Raw genomic sequence first — 22,489 nt, 5'->3', positions numbered from 1 at the left:
TGCTGACCAGAAGCCTTACCAATAACATAAACAGTTGATCGTATTTTGTATATGTATTATATACTGTAGTTTATAATAAAGTAAGCTAGAGAAAAGAAACTGTTAAGAAAATCATAAAGAAGAAAAAATTCAATTTATAACTCAGTACTACATTTATCAAAAAAAACATCCACATGTAAGGGGACCCATGCAGTTAAAACCCATATTATTCAAGGGTCAAATGTACTTAGAGGTACTCAGTGAAATAATTCAAGGATGTAGTGTTTGCTTCCATTTGTGGGTTGGTGTATAGATAACACAAAATTAGCCATCGCTTCTAAGTGAACTAGTTACCCAAGTTAGGTTAATTGTCCATGGGGCCCACTGTAATATCCTCGCTACTTTGGCTTCTGTTAGAGTATTCCACTAAAAAAATTAAAAACAAAAAACATGTGCCAAAAACAATGTGCCACCGCAGTTCTACAGAATAATGCTAATATATTCCTAAACAACTACACTAGTACAGTTAAGTATTTCAAAATGTTGATCAATAATTACCAGACTCATTTTTTAGTAACCTTTTGTTTCCAGAATTTTATAGGATGGCATGATATTTCTTCATTATAATACATTTTGATAAAATAATAACTTCAGTTTTGGGAAATACAGTCTATACAGGGATGTCAAATTTGGTAGAAAGCTCCCGGTATAGTCAGTCTTCTTACTAGGTGTCAAAGGAGTAAGGTAATTTTTGTCACCACCAATTAAAAACTTTTACGAAATAGGACTGTTATAAAACAATTAAACCTTGCAAATGCACTAGTCTCTAGGAAGAAAGTCCTGGAGGAAATTCTGCTTATTAAAATTGCAATTTTAGTTTCCATTAAAAGGAGAATAAGACAACAGAAGATGGGTTGGCAAGACAAATTATTTCTTAATGTCAGTTGAGCTTATTTCAAATGAGATAACATATCTACACCAGGTTGGGTTCAGTACAATTTTGTCTCCTCAACTCATTTATCTAATTCAGTCATCTTGATTATAGCCTCATGGACTTCATTTTCAGAGAAAGAATTCTATAACAAACAGCCCACACAACATGCTGATTACTGAACAGTTAATTCTAATTAACTTGGGCATGGCAAGAGAATTTTGATAAAGTCCTAGAATACAAATATAGTCTGCTTATACCAGACTAACTTATATAAAAAACCCACAGCTAAGTCTCCAGACAAAACAAGAGAGTCAAAGAGATCTAATTTAAAGAAACAAATGAGAAAATTAAAATCACAAATAATTTATTCTTCCGTTAGAGTTGATACAGTTTTAAATAGCAACAAAGTACACAGTGGTGGAAAATTGGCACAGAACCTATAAGCATTTTCAATCACAATAAGGCTGTCCATGCTTTATCTGTTCAAACTTGATGTCCATTTTCTACTGACCAAGTTCAAAAAAACTCTATTCAGACCTTAAAACACACACACACTCTCTCATACACACACAGAAACACATTAAAATTCCTCCTTTTGATTACAGTATGTTGAGAACAGTACATTTTGCGTATTCAAATTTATGGCACCCCTTCTGTTTTGTTTCCAGTTAGAAGTGGGAAAAACCAATTCAATTATAAAGAATACATCTTATTCCCTGGGCATAGGCAACTGTGATGAAAATAGCAACTTACCTTTGGGCTAGATGTTTTCAGATTATGCTTAAATAATTGTGGTTATAAACTTTTCAATGCATGATTTCCTGCCCAATGCAATATCCCTGAATTTAGCTAAAATAATCAGGCACAGGACAGTCTCAAATATGATTAAATATGCCACGCTAATGAACAAAGTGATCTAGAATGCAACCTCTATGCTTTTAATATAGACCAGAATAAACCTCATCAATAAGCATTTTCCTAAACATCTCTTTGTGTTACATTAACCAAAATAAAAAGGGCAAAATTTAAGAGTGTCCTTTTATAAATGTTATTATTTCCAGGGAAGGAAGTTGAAATAAAGGTTTGTAAAGTCTCCTGAACTATTCTATTATATAAACCAACTGTCCTTCTAATGTTAAAAAATAAAATTACTAGATCAATGTTGACTCCTCTCTGATATTATTTTAAAAATGCTTTGATATTACTTACTAAGTTCCCTGATTACTCAAAGTAAAATTAACACTTCCATTTTCAGTTATTGCTATTTTTGGAGAGAATTACCACTTCATTTACATGAAACTGCTACCAAGATTCTTCAGATCCCACATGAAATAATTCTTATTGCCTCACATTTTAAAACTGTATTATAAATGATCTTTATAAAAAGGTTTTAATCCACAAAACTGGAAAGCTTTTAAAAAAATGTCTTTTTACTCAAAACTATCACAGTGCCCTTGATTATCTAACAGATAAAAAGGGATCTGAATTTCCTCTAAAGAACATAACAGTGGACATATGGTGTGCTTTGTCTTCTCCCTCACCTTTATCTTTTATAGTACACCATTTTGAGACCAACACAATCAAGCATCCACCATGCTCCAATCCACATTTTAACAGAGGATTTCGGATTCTGTCCAATGCGTAGTGTACCGCCTTGCATATTCACCACATGAAATAAACATAATATACAAAATATTGCTGCTGTAAAAGTGTACATTTCCCTCTTCCCCTTACAAAAGAATCTGTGGAAAAGTATTAAATTCCCTTAACCTTCATAAACATACAAAGCTGTTCACACCTTTCAGTCTGTAACAGTCCATTTGAAACACAGTTCCCAAATCATTGCAAATTGGTTATGTCATTGTATTTTCTGTCCAATGTTGCCATCTAGAGTAGAAATGTGAAATCAAGAGTATTTTTTAGCTACTAAAGCCTTTACAACTAAGCCACAAAGGCTGCTTACTGAGGAAACAGCCACTTATCCACAAGGTTTTTCCAAAAACTAGATGGAATGGAAGAATCTCTTCACACAGAGGTGTCCACAGTGCTGAGGTGACAATATGGCTGCTAATAGATACTGGCTATTGGAATGTGAGTACTTTTTCACTGCTGGTAATTTCCATACTGTCCCTAAAAGATAAATTTAAAAATATAATTAGATAATGGTTTGAGCATAGTTTGACCATAATAGCTAGGCACAGAAAATTTTCTTAAATCTTAGCACTGGCATACCACAAAAGTGACTTCACTGACAACGAACAAAACTGTTACATATTTAAGTACATAGTAACTCTGTAACGGCTTCTGATATTACATTCAATGCAAATGGATTTCAGAATCTTTGAAACTAGAATAGTATCTTTCACAAAGTAGGAATTTAAGTGTTTGGTAAATTTTATTGAATGAATTGAGCAAGAATGAGTGAGTTCTGGTTCTAAATCCTGCTGTGGTATGTACTGTGTATTAATTAAGAGATAGTGTAACAACTTTGTGACTGTTTAGCTTATTATTAATTGCTATTACAAATTAACATCAATAGTATTTGAAATCAGTAGCAAGGATGGAAAGATGCCTGGAAGATAAAGGGAAAAGAACCTTCCATCCATACTAAAGGAGCTGGGCTTTTCCCTGAGGCCAACAAAGTGTCAGCAAAGGCATTCAGACAGGCAGCTGGTACACAAAATCAAGAGAAGTTTGTTTTGTTTTTGTTGCTTTTAATAAGATAGACTTGAAGGCCTGTGGGCCGGCAGGATGGAAAAGACAAAGAGAGTACAGATAAATGAAGTAGCAGAAATTCTACAAGGGAGGTAAATAATGTCCAGTATACAGCTGTTAGGGTTAGATTTTGGAGAAGAGAAGAAATAGCTCTTCCTCTGAAAAAGAAAAAGAATGGCAGAAGAAAAGCCTACTAGAAAATACATATTTAAGAAAGATTTCTTAGATGTGTTTAAAAAAGATGTTCCTAAAAGCACCTATTTTCAAAAAACAGTATTCACAGGAAGCACATAATCAGCTAACTGTTTCTTTTGGATAAAATTTCCCCCTCCAAGTCATATTAATCATTTTATATCAAGAAAGTATTCTAGAATTGAACTACTTCTAAGCCTTAAGAAATAACACCCTAAAACTTTACATTTCCATCCAAATAAATATATATTTTTGAAAATTGGGCGCCTGGGTGGCTCAGTGGGTTAAGCCGCTGCCTTCGGCTCAGGTCATGATCTCAGGGTCCTGAGATCGAGTCCCACATCGGGCTCTCTGCTCAGCGGGGAGCCTGCTTCCCTCTCTCTCTCTCTCTCTCTCTCTGCCTGCCTCTCTGCCTGACTGTGATCTCTCTCTGTCAAATAAATAAATAAAATCTTAAAAAAAAAAAAAGAAAATCTATTAAACACCACTATATATCTAATTGAATAATAAATTATAAAGAGAATTAAGGCATTTAAAAAATATTAATGTACTTTCCACAGGTAAATTCAACAAAATTTAAAGTCAGTGCTCATCTTGAAATATTTATGGGTAGAGTATCAAATCTAGAATTTGCTTTAAAATTCTCTTAAAAGAAAAAAAGTAGCTTGGGGGTATATAAAACAGCATTAGCAAACTGTTGATAATTGTTGAAGTTGGTTGATAAGATACACGAGGATCCATGATACTCCTCTTTTTTGTATTTGTGTACAGACTATTATAAAACAAAGTTTAAAATAAGAAATATAAGTCAATGCTTAGCATCAGGAACTTCTTACTCAATTGCTAAACTCAGCTTCAGTATTTAGGTAATCTAAGTCCCAACTCTTTCCAACTGAGTCTAAAAAAGATCCTTGAGACTCATTTTTTTCACACTTAAAAGGTGTGACTCTGATGTCTCCATCTCTAGATCTCAATTTTCTTTCCATTCACGGCTACATTAATTCCTACCTCATCTGTTTGTTAGTACACTTAAATAAGAGAGGACATGAGGAAGGACTTTTAAAAATTTTAAAATATTATAAATAAGTAAGCCTCAATGCTGGAGGGAAATGCTCCCCTAGTAAATGTGTATAATGTGATATTAATGATGAAAGTGACTTGCACATATTATGAATGATGTGAAAACAGAAGAGAAGTTAAGAACTGCTGTGCTATATAAATATAAGCTATAATTTATCTACTATATTATGAATTACTTGAGGGTAGGGAAGGTAGGCACTAGGGCTTATCCATCCTGAGGCCCCAGGTACTGAAGAGTGCCCAGCACTCACACATAAGACTTCTTAGATAATGTCTGCCAAATACTATATTCAAGCAATTATAACCATTTACGGAGCAAATACATGCTCATCACTATAATAAATTTGAAAAACAGGGAAGGTGAAACTTAGAAATAAATAAAGTACAATTACAGCAGTTCTACAAGAGTTCAGAAATGAAAAGATAAACACAACTAAAATAATTAGAAAAATATTTGAGAAGGTGGAAACCTTAAGAAAACAGTAAAACTCTGAATAGCAGAAAAAAGAAAATGAGGCGCTTCAAATAAAGGAATAGCTAACGTAAAGGCATGTTGGAAAAACAGGTATAGGACACTTAAGGAAGTGGACAATAAAAAGGAATATACAATAATGAGAAGCAGATGCTATTACTTGGTAACACAGAGCCTGACGTAACAGAAAGAAGTGTGGCTAATAATAATAGCAATCTCAATACATAGCAATATAGCAATCTCTGTATCTCAATAACTAAGACCTTACCATGTGTCAGACACTAATAAATGTTTTGTGCCCATCTACAACCTATATAGTAAATACCATCTCCATTTTATACAATATGAGACTGAGATGAGAATTAAAGAGTTGACCCAGACTTGATCACAGTACTGCAACCCAATCAAATCTCAAGCCCAAAAAAGTGTACTGTATATCTGTAACCATTAGCAAATTCCAGAATTAAAAGTATGGGTTTGGGAGCCAGAAACCAACTTCTAGCATTAACTCTACCACTTAACAGCTTCTTATCCTTGAGAAAGTTACTTATCCTTCCTTTCTTGATTTTCTCATCTAACAAATAAGAGTAATTATAATCTCCGCCTCAAAAAGAAGAACACCTGAAAATGCTCTATAATACTCAAGTACTCACTGATATTACTGGAGGCAGCTTGAGAAAGTATGTTCTAGTCAGTCACTACAGGCTCTAGTTGCTCAGAATTTGCCAGCCAACTCCACTTCTTGGCTCTATCATCTTGGGCAAATCACTCCGACTCTCTAAAACCTCAGCTTCTCTATGTCTGTTGCTTCAATTTTTTTTTTTTTTATTACAAAATTCCTCTGACTAGGGTGTAAAGAATGAATGAGAAAGGAAGCAAGAAGACAGCGTAGAAGGATCCTGCTGTGATGAACCTAGAAGATGTTGATGGTCTCAATAAAGGTAAGACAGTGATTTCAGAGAACTGGATGGATTTAAAAACATGTTAGGAAAAAGGGTTAACAGATTCTGTCGTGTGTTAAATGGAGGGAGAAAACCTAGAAATCTAAAGCGGCATTTGGCATTCTACTTGATGATAATACTTCTCTTTGACAGAGAAAACAGAAAGGAGGAGGAAGTTTGGGTAGAAAAATTGTGAATTTGTTTTGGTTATGCTGAACCAAGACATCTAAGTGGAGATGTCCAGTAGGTATCTAATTTTGAGAAGCGAGAGTCAACATCACCATAAACTGAGACCATGTGAGTAAATGAGATTGTCGAAGGAGAGTGTACAGAATAAAGAGTCATCCCTAGCCTAGAAACCTGAGCAATACCAATCATCTTTCAATTTCTTTCTTTCATTTATCCAATCATACAAAAGTCTTAAAATTATTCTGTCACAATACTTTTTAGGGATTTCTTTCAGTATTCTTATAAGCACCATTCAAATTTTAGGAAGTAAAGGCCTTTATTTATTCACTTATTTATACTTTATTTTTTAATCAATATTTACTGCTAATTGCTATGTTCTACTAGGTGATGGAAACTCAACAGTGGTAAGAAAACAGAAGTGGTGATGTCTTTAAAGGACTGACATTCTAGGGGAAGAGAGTATGACAATAAATAATACATAATCTATTACATGGAGATAAATGCTACACTGAAATATTTAAGCATTTAACATAACTAATGAAACTTTCCCTCTAAAATGAGTAACAGGCAAGGATGTCCCCTTCTCACCACCCCTTTACAAACACTGTACTAGAATTCCTAGCTTATGCAGTAAGAAAAAGAAACATGCAGATGATAGGATTATCTAGGTAGAAAACCCCAAAGATTCAACAACAACAAAAAAATCTTTGAAACTGATCAGCAAAGTTACAGGATACAAGTTAACATACAAAAGTCAATCACCTACCTGTATGCCCGCAATGAACAAATGGAATTTGAAATGAAAAACACTACCATTTATACTAACACAAAAATGAAAATTGGGTATAAATCTAACAAAATATGTATAAAATGTACATGAGACAAACTAAAAAACTGATAAAAAATTTTTATAAACTAAATAAATGGAGAAATGTTACATGTTCATGGATAAGAAAATCAATATTGTTAAAATGTCAATTCTTCCTTATGTAATTTAAAGATTCAACACAATCCCAATCAAATCTCAACAAGTTATTTGTGGTCACTGACAGATTGATTCTAACATTTACTGCAAGAGGTAGAAGACCCAGGATAGCCACACAATATTGAAGAAGAACAAAGCCAGAGTACTGATAGTTCTGACTTTAAGACTTACTATAAAGCTACAGCAATCAAGACAGCGTGGTTGGTACTGGTGAAAGAACAGAAAAATAGATCAATAGAACATTAAAGAGAGCCCAGAAATAAAGCCACATAACTGTAATAAACTGATCTTTGACAAAGAAGCAAAGGTAATGCAATGGAGCAAAGAGTCTTTTCAACAAATGGTGCTAGAACAACTGGATATCCACAGGCAAAAAAGTGAAAACAAGACAGAGATCCTCAACCCTTCACAGAATTAACTCAAACTGGACCACAGACCTAAATGGAAAATACACAAGAATAAAACTCGTAGACGATAACACAGAAGAAAACTAGGTAATTTGAATTTGGTAATGACTTTTTAGATACAATACCAAAGGCATAATCCATGAAAGAAATAACTGATAAGATGGACTTCATTAAAAGTAAACTTTTGTACTCTGCAGAAGACAATGTCAAAGGAATGAGAAAACAAGCCATGAAGACAATACAAGCCTTACAAAAGGCACATCTGATAAGGACTACTATACAAAATATACAAAAAACTCTAAAAATCCAACAATAAGAAAACAAACAACCCAATTAAAATATGGGCCAAGATCTGAACTGACATCTCACTAAAGATATAAAGATGTCAAGTAAGTGTATGAAAAGATGTCCACATCATGTTATTAGGGAAATGCAAATTAAAACAATTAGATACCACTACCAAGATTAGAATCGCCAAGATTCTGAACACTAACCACACCAAATGTTGGCAAGGATGTAGAATGAGATTGCTGCTGAGAATGCAAAATGCGACAGCCACTATGGAAGACAGTTTGGCAGATTCTCACAAAACTAAATAGACTCTTACCATATAATCCAGCAAGCGTGCTCCTTGGTTTTTATCCAAATGAGTTGAAAATTTATGCCCACACAAAAACCTGCACATGGAAGTTTATAGCAGTTTTATTCATAATTGCCAAAATTTGGAAGCAACCAAGATATCTTTCAAAAAACGAATGGAAAAACAGACTTCAGTACATCCAGACAATGGAGTATTACTCAGCACTAAAAAGAAATATGCTATCAAGCCATGAGAAGGACTTAAATGCATATTACTAAATGAAATGCCAGTGAAATGAAAAGGCTACGTACTACATGATTCCAAGTATATGACATTTAAAAAAGGCAAAAATATGAAGACAGTAAAAAGATCATTGTTTGCCAGGGGTTAGGGGGGAGAGAGAGATAAATAGGGGAGCACAGAGGATTTTTAGGGCAATGAAACAATTCTATATGATACTATAATGGTCAATACATGTCATTATACATTTGTCAAAATGTACGACACCAAGAGTGAACCCTAATGGACACTATAGACTTGGGGTGATAATGATCTCTTCAGTCTGAGTTCACTGATTATGACAAACGGACCACTCTGGGATGCTGATAGCAGGAGAGGCTATAAATATTTATGGGTAGGATTTATATGAAAACTCTCTGTACTTAGTGCTCTATTTTGTTCTGAACCTAAAACTGCTCAAAACAATAAAGCCTATTTAAAAAAAATTAAAACATGCTTTCCAGTCAAGATGGATTTGCCCCAAAACCACTCAAAACATATGAAATGTTCGCATTCAGGACACAAGGTAATGAAGAACAGCAATTTGAGAAACTGGAAACAAATGAAGTGAGCCCTCTGGTTATACATTTTACTGTACCAAGAAGTCTCTACACTGCAGTGTGTGGAGTGGAACTAAGCCTGCATCTGAATTAAAGACAAAAAGCTTAAAGTCTGGAGAGAAAACAGGGGCTAGAGTTCACAGGACAGAGTACTAGAAAGGAGAGAAATGCATAGAAAGAGAACTGTACAGCTCTGCAAAGGAACTCTCTTGAATACTCAGTGTAGTACTGATATGCAAATGCAAGTAGAAACAACCAAAAGAATTAGAAGAAGCAATACTTGGCACTCTTAAAGAAACAGAAATAGTGCATATTCCTACCAGTCAGAGTGAAAAATCTCACAATTCAAGGGCATTGGGTTGAGTACTCGAAGTGACTTAGCAGGAATTTGGTCCTGCCTAAAAACCTTAAAAGCAATCCCCATAAGATCAAGATATGTCTACATTACTTAACTGCATTCCAAAACAAAGCTCAAGAATATTTCTAAGAATACATATGTATCCACCACCCAACAAAGTAAAAGTGGCATTCATAATATCTGGCATATAATCAAACATCATGCATACAAAGAATGAGAAAAATGGCCCATAATGAAAAGAAAAAAAAAATCAATCAAAACTGATCCAGATGTTAAGAATTATCAGAAAAGGATATTAAAATAGTTATCATACCTGCATTACACATATTCAAAAATTTAGGCAGAGACATCAAAGACCCAAATTGAAATTCTAGGAAAAAACCCCAAAATGAAATTCTAGAAATGAAAAATCCCTGGGAATGGATCAAAAGCAGATAAAACAATGAACAAGAAAACATTAGTGAACTTTAAGACACAGCAGAAGAAACTACTCAAAATAAAGCAACAAAAAAGGAAAATAAAAAACAAAGTATCAGTGAACTATGATGCAAGTTTAAGGAGTCAAATATAAATGTAATTAGAGTTAACTAATCATGTAACTGGAGAGGAAAGAAAGGGATATAGGGGTAAGAAAAGGAAAAATACTTTGTCAGAATTTTTCCAAATTTGATGAAAACCATAAAGCCAGAAATCCAAAAAGATATGTGAACCCTATGCAGAAAAAACAGCCAAACAATTTCACAAAGGGAAAAAATCTCAAAAAAACAGCCAAAATAAGAAATACCAACTACCAGAAAAGAAAGAGAAGAGTAACAGCAGATGTCTCCTTGGAAATAATATAAGCAAGAAGACAGTGGAGCCACATTTTTTAAAGTGTTGAAAGTAAAAATACAAAACAAAACAAAAACAAAACAAATAAACAAAAAGAGAATTCTATACCAAGAATAAATATTTTTTAATAATGGAAGAGAAATAAACACTATCTCAAACATACATGAACTGAAGGCCTGTGTTACAATAAATATTAGAAACAATTTCCTTTCCTTCACACAAAGGAAAATGACACCAGATGGAACTATGAATCTACCATAGGCATCAAGAGTACCAGAAATAGTAAATATATAAGATTTTTTCTTATTATTTAAGTATCTTTAAAGGATAATTGCTTTTTTAAAAAACAAAATAAATTCCATATGCAATAGTTTATAACATGTACAAACAAAATTACAATAATGGCACAAAAGTTGAGACGAAATGGAAGTAAACTATTGAAAGGCTTTATACTACACATAGGTGGTATATTATTACCTAAAATATGCTACAAAATGGGTGAACCTTGAAAACATCACACTGAGTGAAAGAAGCCAATCACAAAATACCACCTATGGCATAACTCCATGTATCTCAAATATCCAGAGTAAGAAAATCTATACAGACTGAAAGTAAACTACTTGTTTCCTAGGGCTGGATGTTTAGAGAAAAATGAACAAACTTAAAAAAAAAAAAAAAAAAACTTAAAAAAAAAAAAAATCCCAATGAATGGTATACTCTAAAATGGCTGAGTTAATTGAATGGCATGTGAATTTTATCAGTAAACGTAGTTTTTTTTAAGGAGAAAAGTTCAAAATAACGTACAAAAAAGGGGTAAAAATCAAGATGATAGATTCAGTCAAATCCACAATCACATAAAAAAACATAATGTTCAAAGCCCCTCCATTAAAAGGCAGATTGTCATACTGGATAAAAAAGCAAGACTTCACAAATGCTGCCTTCATGAAATACAATTTAAACATAAGAAAACACCAATATGTTAAAAATAAAGGGATAAGGGGTACCTGCCTGGCTCAGTTGGTAGAACATGAAACTTTTGATTTTGGGGTTGTACATATGAGCCCCACGTTGGATGCAGATTACTTAAAACTAAAATCTTAAAAAAACTAGTAATAAAAAAGTAAAAAAAGATATGTAGTTCTATCAATAATCCAAAGAAAGTTGGTGTGGCTATATTAACACCAAAAGGATCGCAGAGCAAAGAATATTATCATGGAAAAGGAAGTTATTTCATAATAGTAAAGGAATAAATTAAGACATAAAATTCCTAAAAATGTAAAAACCTTAAAAAGGTAGCACTAAGATTCATGAAGCAAAAATGGACAGAACTGCAAGGAAAAATAGACAAACACACAATTATAGCCAGAGATCTAATGTGTTTTTTTAAATAACTAATAGAGCAGAAAGAAAATCAGCTAAGATATAGGAGACTTGAACACTATCAACCAACTTGATCTAAAGTTTACAGAACATCCTCACAGACCATATTGTGGGCCATAAAGTAATAAGTCTCAATAAACGTAGAAGTTATGTTGATAGAATTATGATGATGGAATTAAATGAGAAATCAGTGAGAGCAAAATATCTGGAAAATCTCCTAATATTTAAAAACTAAATCATATACTTCTAAATAACACTTGGATCAAAGAAGAAATCAAAAGCAAAATCAGAAAATATTTTCAACTGTTAATAAAAATACAACATAAAAAAATCTGTGCACTAAACAGTTAAAAGAAGTACATAGAGGGGAACTTACAGCAATCAACACCTAAATTAGGAAGGAGGGCGGTTCTTTTATGAATGGGAATTCAGCTATTACCCTTAGGAAATCGGAAAAGAAGAACAAATGAAACCCAAAGCAAGCAGGAGAAAAGAAATAATAATGAAGAGGGCAGAAATCAAGGAAAAAAAGAAAAACAAACAGAGGTGGGGCAGGGGGAGGGGGGAAATCTATAAAAAAAAAAAAAAGCTGGCTCTCTGAGAAGACCAATGGAAGTACATAAAACAGGCAGCCAAATTACTTGGGAGGAAAAAAAAAGAGAGAGTGGATACACATTACCAATATCAGAAATGGAAGAGAGATCACTATTGATACTAGAGATACTAAAAAGGATAAAAAGGGAATCATTCAACACAACAAATGAAATGGATAAATCCCTTAGTAAATACAAATATCTCAGGCACCTCAGTGGCTCAGTTGGTTAAGCAACTGCCTTCAGCTCAGGTCATGATCCCAGAGTCCCTGAATCAAGTACCACATTGGGCTCCCTGCTCAGCAGGGAGTCTGCTTCTTCCTCTGACCTTCTCCCTCTCATGCTCTTTCTCTTTCTCTCTTTCTCTCTCTCTCTCAAATAAATAAATAAATAAAATCTTAAAAAAAAAAAAATACAGGGGCACTTGGTGGCTCAGTCGATTAAGCAGCTGCCTTCAGCTCAGGTCATGATCCCAGGGTCCTGGGATTGAGCCCCACATCAGCCTCCCTGCTCATTGGGGAGCCTGCTTCTCCCTCTCCCTGCCACTCTGCCTTTTGTGCTCTCTCTGTATCTCTCATTCAAATAAATAAATAAAATCTTTAAAAAAAATACAAATATCTCCTCAAGAAAAAACAGATAACCTGAATATGCCTATGTCTAATAAAGAAAATAAATTTGTAATTAAAAATCTTCTTACAGATTCACAGACCTGTACCCCTGGGGATAAAAATATAAGTTTATAAAAAATAAAAAATATAATATTTTATAAAAAATTATTTATTTTATAAAAAATAAAAAATATATTATATGTTTATAAAAAATAAAAAATAAAAATTAAAAAAAAAAAAAAAAAACAAAAAAACAAGACCTTCCTGCAAAGAAAATCCAGGCTCAAATAGCTTCACTGATAAATAGTACCAAACATTTTAAAAGGAATAATAACAACTTTACACAAATCCTTCAAGAAAACTGAAGAAGGCTCCTTCAAAAAGGATGCCTAGGTGGCTCAGTGAGTTAAGTGTCTGCCTTAGGCTCCGGTCATGATCCCAGGGTCCTGGGATCGAGTCCCAGATTAGGTTCCCTGCTCAGCAGGAGGTCTGCTTCTCCCTCTGAACTTCCCCCTCTCATGCTCACTCTCTCTCATTCTCTCTCAAATAAATAAAATCTTTTAAAAAATAAAAATAAGTATACTTTTATATATAGCAATTAACAACTATAAATTGAAATTAATTTACAGTAGTGGGGCACCTGGGTGGCCCAGTGGGTTAAAGCCTCTGCCTTTGGCTAAGGTCATGATCCCAGGATCCTGGGATCGAGCCCCGCATCGGGGCCTCTGCTCAGCAGGGAACCTGCTTCCTCCTCTCTCTCTCTCTGCCTGCCTCTCTGTCTACTTGTGTTCTCTGTTCAAATAACAACAAAAAAAATCTTAAAAAAAAATATGCCTAAACAACTCTGAAAAAGAACAAAGTTAGAAAACTAACATCACCTAATTTCACAACTTACTATAAAACTATAGTAATAAAGAGGTATTGACATAAAGACTAATAAATAGATCAATCCAGAAACAGACATATTTATGATTTTCAGCAAAGGTTCAAAGGCAATTCAGTAGAGAAAGGACAGTCTTTTCAACAAATGGTGCTCAGAAAATAAGCTATCCATTTGAAAACAAAAATACAAACTCTAATTTATGCTTCCTACAAAAATTAACTTAAAATGATTATAGATTTAAATGTAAAGTTAAAAATATAATGCTTCTAAAATAAAGAATGAGGAGAAAATCTTTGTGACTCTGAATTAGGTAAAGATTTCCTACATATAATATCAATATCTATATGATCTACAAAAGAAAAAGTTGATAAATAGGACTTCATAAAAATTTTAAAGTTCCTCTCTTCAAAAGAAAATGCTGAAAGAATGAAAAGAGAAGCTATGTATTGGTTAAAAATATTTGCACACTATATACCTGATAAAGGACCTGTATGTACAATATAGAAAGACCTCTCAATACTCAACAGCAAGAAAATAAGGAACTGAATTTTAAAATAAGCAAAAGATTTGACCAGACATTTCAGAAAAGATATACAGATGGAAAAGAAGTACATGATAAGTCACTATCACCTGTCCTTTGGGACGTAAAAATGAAAAGCATAATGACCTATCATTATACATCGTTGTTAGAAATAGGTAAAACTCAAAAGACTGACCCATCAAAAAATATCAAATAGTACACTTTTAATATGTGCATTTTCTGGCACATCAATAACACTTCAATAAAGTTGTCTAAATACAGAAGGGTGGCGAAATATAATAGTCCTCTCCTTATCCATGGTTTTACTTTTGCTTTCTGTAGTTTCATTTACCAGTGGTCAGCTGTGGTCCAATAGTAGAAGATCTTCCTGACACATCTTCAGAAGGTCAAGAGCAGCCGAACACTACAACATAATGTCTATGTCACTCCCCTCACTTCACCTCAGCACGTAGGCATTTTATCAGCCCACATCATCATAAGAAAGGTGAATACAATACAGTAAAAAATATTTTGAGAAAGACCACATTTGTATAACTTTTTTTTTTTTTTTTTTTTTTTTTTTAAGATTTTATTTATTTATTTGACAGACAGAGATCACAAGTAGGCAGAGAGGCAGGCAGAAAGAGAGAGAGGAGGAAGCAGGCTCCCCAAGGAGGAGAGAGCCTGATGTGGAGCTCGATCCCAGGACCCCGGGATCATGACCTGAGCCGAAGGCAAAGGCTTTAATCCACTGAGCCACCCAGGTGCCCCCATTTGTATAACTTTTATTATAGTATATTGTTATAATTGTTTTTATTATTCTTTATTGCTGCTAATTTCTTACTATACCTAATTCATAAATTAAATTTTATCATAAATATATATACATAAGAAAAACATGGTATATACAGAGTAGTTTTGGGTATTTACTGAGGGAACTGTAGTTTTGGGTATTTACTGAGGGAACTAGAATGTATCCTTTGTGGGTAAGGGGGGGCCTACTGCAAAGCAAGGCAATAGAGGATGTTACTATTTTTAAATATTTATTTATTTATTTTAGAGAGAGGGCACCAGCTAGGTGCTCGACGTGGGGCTTGATCTCACAACCCTGAGATCATAACCTGAGCTGAAATCAAGAATCGGACATTCAACCGACTGAGCCACCAAGGGGTCCAAGGATGTTACTATTTTAAATAGGTAGACTGTGAAGGACTTCTTGATATGACATGGTGAGACATCAGAGCAGAAACTGGAAGTAAGTGAGGAACCCACACATTGCAAGTTATTGGGGAAGAGTTTGGGCAATAAAGGGTGCAGTGAACAGGGAGAAATATAATTGATCTGTATCGGAACAGCAAACAAGCCACGGTGACTGAAGCAAACTAAATGAGGGCAGCTATAAACAGAGATGAGGTGGTGGGACAAATGAGGGGGCACAAGGCATGTAGGGCTCTGTAGGTCATTATCAGATCTAGCTTTCACGGGACACCTGGGTGGCTCAGTTGGTTGGACGACTGCCTTCGGCTCAGGTCATGATCCCGGAGTCCCGGGATGGAGTCCCGCATCGGGCTCCCAGCTCCATGGGGAGTCTGCTTCTCCCTCTGACCTTCTCCTCGCTCATGCTCTCTCTCACTGTCTCTCTCTCTCAAATAAATAAATAAAATCTTAAAAAAAAAAAAAAAGATCTAGCTTTCACTATAAGACTGAAGTCACCACAGGGCTTTGAGCTGTGGCTTTAAAAGCAACTAATGTTGGGGCACCTGGGTGGCTCAGTGGGTTAAAGCCTCTGCCTTCGGCTCAGTCATGATTCCCAGGGTCCTGGGATCAAGCCCCGCATCAGGCTCTCTGCACCACAGGGAGCCTGCTTCCCCCTCTCTCTCTCTGCCTGCCTCTCTGCCTACTTGTGATCTCTGTCAAATAAATAAGTAAAATATTAAAAAAAAAAAAAAAAAAGCAACTAATGTTTTTGGGATGCCTGGGTGGCTCAATTAGTTAAGCAATTGCCTTCAACTCAGGTCATGATCCCAGGCTCCTGGGATTGAGTCCTACATTGGGCTCCCTGTTTGGGGGTGGGGGGGGGGTGGGGAGCCTGCTTCTCCCTCTACTGCTGCCACTCTCCCTGCTTATGCCCCTTTGCTCTCTCTCTCCATCAAATAAATAAATTTTTTTTAAAAGCATCTTTTTTTAAAAAAGATCATTTTTAAAATTTTAAATATTTTAAAATGTTTTTAAAAGATCATTCTGGGTCCTATGTGGAGCATATTCTATAGCGGAGCTACAATGAAAGCAGGAAGACCAAGAAGGAAGATAATTGCAATAGTCCAAGTGAGTGACAGTTATAACTTTGACTTGGGTAAGAGCAAGAGGTTGTAAAAAACAGCTAGATACTGGATAAATTCTGAAGGAAAAGGTGATGAGAATTGCTGGTTGACAAGATACTTGATTTACAAAAAAGAGGGGAGCCAGGATGACTCGAGCTTTTTAGACTATGGAACTGAAAGAATCAAGCAGCTATTTCTGAGATAGAAAAAAATTAATGGAGAAGCAACAGCCTCTAGCAATGATTTCTCTCTCAATTTTTCCCCTCTTTTAGTTCATCATGCACCCTGCTCTAAGAATCATCTGCCTAAACCACCACGATAATTATATTACTATTGGATTTAAGAATCTGTATCAGTTTTCTAATCCTTCACTATCTTGAAGATACTATCTAATATCTAATACTTCTATCTATCTAATAAGTCTATCTGTCTAATACTAACACTATCTAATACCTCCCCTAAAATGAAGAGACCAACAAGTGTTTGGGTTGGGGGATATAGATAAGGTAAAAACCCTTGATAAATGTGGACAGACTAACACTAGAGTAGCTAAGATGGTCCCTCCTCATAGACTTTTTTTTTTTAAGATTTTATTCATTTATTTGACAGAGAGATCACAAGTAGGCAGAGAGGCAGACAGGGAGAGAGGGGAGGGGAAGCAGGCTCCCTGCTGAGCAGAAAGCCTGATGCAGGGCTTGATCCCAGGACCCTGGGATCATGCCCTGAGCTGAAGGCAGAGGCTTTAACCCATTGAGCCATCCAGGTGCCCCCTCATAGCCTTTTCTAGTGGGAAAGGAAATGTGGCTGGCATCTACCTAAACACCATGGGTATTTATCTACAGTACCATCCCAAATTCCAAAGTAGTTCAGGGGGTGGACTAATTATAATAAAAATGGTAGTATATCATATGTCTATCATATATACTACATACCACACATAATATCATATATGTGTACCAAGTACCACACATAGCTAATATTTTATACACATCATTTAAAACCTTTTATAGGCTCCAAATGATGTCAGGATAAAGTCCAAGTCCCCTAATATGGCTTGTAAGAGTCTTTCTAATCTAACCCTTAACTTTTCTCTCCAATCTTGCCTCTCCCTCCCCATGCTTCTGTTTTATTCTACCACACATCTCAATGCTAGTCCTTTAGGAATGCACTTCATTCTGACTAGAATATCCTTCCCTCCTCTATGTCTACTTATCTAATACCTATTCATCCCTGGGCCCTCACACTAATACAATACTTCCCAAAGAACATTTTTTCTATTATCTACATTAGGAGCTCACTTCCACAAAAATCTTGCCTTTCTTCACCCAAGTACCTCTCATACTATATTATAACATTTGTTTATTTGTCTAGACTTAAGTTCACAAAGACAGAACTTATGTTTATCTTATTTCCCAATGTACCCCAATTTTAGGTATTTGGCATACAAATATTTCTCAAGAAACATTTACTTAATGACTAACAAGCTTCAGGGATTTAGAAACACATCATTTAGAGAGAATATGGCTAGTTTAGTCCATGACATGCTCAAGTTGATGGAAATAGCAAGACATCCAAAGAGAGATGCTCCATACACAGCTGAAAAAAATGGAGCTGAAGGGTAGTCTGAGGGTACTGAAAATATAAGATGGGATGAATAGAGAGACCAAGAAAAACACCAAGCCAAGGACTGATATTTGGATTAAAGATGAGAAACAAATGAAAAAAATAAAGAAGGAATTACTGGAAGTGTTAAATTTTAAAAAGCACAGTAGTTAGAAGTTAAACAAAACCATTCAAGAATGAAAATAGGAACACACGTCAAATATATCAAAAGTAAAGTCAAGAAAGACCAAGATACTTCACTGGTACAGAAGGGTGCCTGGGTGGCTCAGTCAGTCAAGCACCTGACACCTGGTTTCAACTCAGGTCATGATGTCGGACTTGTGGGCTTGAGCCCTGCATCAGACTCCACGCTCAGCATAGAGTCTACTGGACAGTCACTCTCTCTCCCCCCTCTGCCCCTCCCTTCACTCCAAATAAATAAATAAATAAAATCTTTTTTAAAAAGATTGCTCCACCAGCCATAAGAACCATGTCTGTTTTACTCCTTCAGGACCTAATATAGTGTCCAGCACACAAAAAATTAATAAATATTTGCTGATTGAGGGGACAAAAGATCAGAAGCTCACTTTTTAAAAAGTTAACTTGTCTAAAAAGAGCCTAAATCTTGTCCTCAGGAATTTTGCCCTGAGTCATTAGCCACGACTTATTTCATTTTTATTTATTTATCTATTAGGATTTTATTTATTTATTTGAGAGAGAGCAAGCATGAGAAGGAGGAGGGTCAAAGGGAGAAGCAGACTCCTTGCCAAGCAGGGAGCCCAATGTAGGACTCAATCCCGGGACTCCAGGATCATGACCTGAGCCAAAGGCAGCTGCCTAACCAACTGAGCCACCCAGGCGCCCCCTTATTTCACTTTTAAAATGTAAGTAAAATTTCAACCTAATTCTTTGGCTTCATATTAGTGATTCTTAAAAAATATTACTCTTTTGTCCTTACCCTTTTAGTTAAAGTCTCTTCTATCTCTTTTACCTTTACCTCTGAAATAGGAAATGTCAGGACAAGGGGCTTCAGAGAGCATGGAGAGAAGAACTGCTCACGTCTCAAGTTCTAATTAGTATGGTACTGAGTTGTTCCTCAAATCAGATCGTCTACACTGGTCTTAGAAGCCTAACTTACCAAAAAAAAAAAAAAAACCTATTTTAAAGAACTTAAGTAGTGAGCAGACAAGATTATCCTCACTAGAAAGTCATTAGACAATACTGAAACCAATCTAAAGAAACTGATAACTTCATAAACCATTTTCATTATAATTTAGAATACCTATAACAAGATTCACTGCCGCACAGATTAAGTCTGAAAAGTTTACTGACAAAAAGAAGGAACTTAAGTAAATCCTAGGTTCAAGAGAACAGTCAGAATGAGATACATCTCTACATATATGAAAATAGAAGGAAAGAGAATAGGAGATAAAGATTATTAGTACTTGAGATAATGGACAGGCGTATGAAAGGAGGCATCAGAGACAGGAGGTAAATAGGAATTGAGAGAGGAAGGACAACAGGGATGTGGATGAAGTGCAGTGGGGAAGCTGAAGTCAAGATGAGAGCTACAAAGAGCACTGACACAGATGGACTCCACATCTCCACAGGGCAGTAAACATGAGGGAGATCAGAGAAAACAGGGGCCTTAGGTTAGAGAATGGTGTTTGTAATACCTCCAGGAAGTCTGCCTGGGGAAAGACCAGAGGGAGAGAGAGACTATGAATGAGTATGAATTAATGCTGGTACCCAGAGATTAGGCATGTTTTATATGTTACTGTAAGTAACTACGATCAACTGTGCGAGCATTCTCTGAAAAAGACTTATAAGTAAATTTCTTTTTTGTTAACTCATTTGCTATAAACAAGAGGAGGGAAAAAATGAGCCTTCAAGTCAAAAACACCCTAATGAAGAGTGAACAAACAATGGGGCAATCACACAGTTGGCCAAATAACTTACCTGGTCATATCCATAAGGCCTCTGCTGTGGCGGCTGTGGTGGTCCAGGCTGTGTTGGTCTGTAACCCCCATATTGCTGACCTTGTCCTTGAGGGTAGTTAGGATACTGAGGACCTGGACCACCCTGTGAAGGACCTGCAAAATAATTAACACAAACAAAAACCCAGATAAAAACAGAACTCTCAAAAGGGTTTAGAACTAGATGTTATTACGTTTTTATATCTAAACAAAAAAGGATAGTTTGGTATCCTGATCTTCTCAAATACATTTTAAAATAAATTCCACAGGTTGTAAGAGTGAAAATATTATAATATTGTAATACTGCCACCACATACAAGATGTTTTGATTCGGTATAGCTAATAAGCTATGTGTTAGCCATCAAAAAAAATTTTTTTTAATGAGTAAAAGAGACTCAGGAGTTTTCAATGAGTAAAAGAGACTCAGGTTAATTCTATGACATTAAGAAAATTCATCTGTAGCTCCACTAGAAAGTAACCAGTATAAGTAACAGATAAAAGAAGAAGCAAGAAGCAGATTCAAATTAAAATACTGAAATAATTTTTGAATAAAGTTTGAGAATCAATGATATTTACAGCAGTATGACTCTGGAGTCACACTTGCAATCACCAAAGAATCACAAAGAATAATTTTCCATGTAAATTCTAGATTAATATTTGCAATCACCAAAAGAATGCTTTATGCTCTGCATTGGTAAACTTACTATCACAATATTTTCAAACCAAAACTAAAGAAGAGTTGAAAAGCCACAGGTTGCATGTGAAAAAACCTGATTCAAAAGTTATGTTATGTGTACCAATCACCTTTAATACCTAACCCATAAAAATGAATGATTTCCAATTCCAGAGACGGCAAGGGACTAATCTGGCTTGCCAAACAAATATGTCTGTTTCATAAATTCCACTACTGCCTATTGTAAAGAATGCTTTTTAAAGCATAAGCTGAAAAGCTTTGACACTTTCATGTTTTCTATCATTGCCATTCAAAACCTGCCATTTAAAAAAAAAAAAAAAAAAACACACTGATGGTGGAAGAAAGTGTCAAAAGAGAATATATTTCCAAGCTTAAATAAATCCCATCACTCTATTATTTACTTATTATACATCCAACTATTAAAACTCTAAATTTTCTATCAGAAGAAAGTACAACAGAAGCCTATGAATAAGCAAAATGGGAACTTCATTGGGATTCTCAATTTCTATCAAAACGGCATTTAACTACTTAAACTAAAAATATTCAGTTTCATTTACTCTTTCTTCCCATTTAAAATATTTGTATCAATGAATTCACTTGATGTAACCACACCATAATTTTTTTCCTATAACCACAATAAAATCAGAATACTCTACGTATTCAAAATACAGACATTCAATGGTCACGAAAGGAAAACCGCCATTTGAGAGCAGCAAGAAAGTCCCCTTGTAAAAACAAGAAATCCAAGGAATATTTCTAAAGTCATATCTCAAGGAACCAGAACTTATCAGTTGGGGGAAATGCCTGGCTCCCAACACCTGACTTAATTTCAATGCTTATGTTGAAGGCACAAGAGAATTTCAGCCTGATCCTGTCCTTAGATGTGCAATGATGGGTAGAGAGATGTGCCCATAGTAATCGCAGAGCTTAAACTAATGGATGAAAAGAGTAAGATATTACTGATATAAAAAAGAGACCACTGTTAGCAAGAGAAGATATCAGATTAATAAACAGTTACTTCTCTAACATTAGAACCATATTTTCCTGTATATAAAGTAGTGACAGTAGCTTAAAATTTAAGAATGAGATCAGGTCTTTATCATTCCCCACTCCCTATCTAATGAAGTTACTGAAAGCGAGATACCCAGCTACTTGCTCTCACAGTGAGTATATAATAAGAAAATATGGCCACAGTTCCCCCAAACTCTGTAATATACATAACAGCAATAAATACACCTCTATGGATGAGTATATTGCTACTGAACCAAAGAATGACAAAAGCATTTTCTTCATGCATTCCAAATACATCTCATTTGTACTAGAAAAATCAATGTTATTTTTCATAGTAACAGTCATTAGTTTTAGAAATAAATTTGCTAAGCAGATTATATAGATGTGGTTAATAATCAC

At 35.0% G+C, this 22,489-nt stretch overlaps 1 protein-coding gene across 8 annotated transcripts in view; it reads right to left on the bottom strand.

Moving 5' to 3' along the window:
• Positions 1–1,260: 1,260 nt before the first annotated feature.
• SS18 (SS18 subunit of BAF chromatin remodeling complex) overlaps positions 1,261–22,489 on the bottom strand; it is a 95,958-nt gene continuing 74,729 nt past the window's right edge. For 6 of the 8 annotated variants that reach the window (XM_082698897.1, XM_082698899.1, XM_082698896.1 and 3 more), the window contains 2 exons: positions 20,369–20,502; positions 1,261–3,043 (listed from right to left, as the gene is read on the bottom strand). In XM_082698897.1, coding sequence (XP_082555023.1) covers positions 3,017–3,043; positions 20,369–20,502 — 161 coding nt within the window. In that variant the 3' untranslated portion in view covers positions 1,261–3,016. Of the gene's footprint in view, positions 3,044–8,501; positions 8,572–20,368; positions 20,503–22,489 lie in introns of all 8 variants that reach the window. The other 2 variants (XR_014302742.1, XR_014302743.1) reach the window with 1 other exon arrangement.

This window comes from Mustela nivalis, assembly GCF_964662115.1.
Source record: "Mustela nivalis genome assembly, chromosome: 14".
Classification (NCBI taxonomy): domain Eukaryota; kingdom Metazoa; phylum Chordata; class Mammalia; order Carnivora; family Mustelidae; genus Mustela; species Mustela nivalis.
Note: the sequence above shows the minus strand (reverse complement) of the source record. Positions and strands in the feature narration are given on the sequence as shown.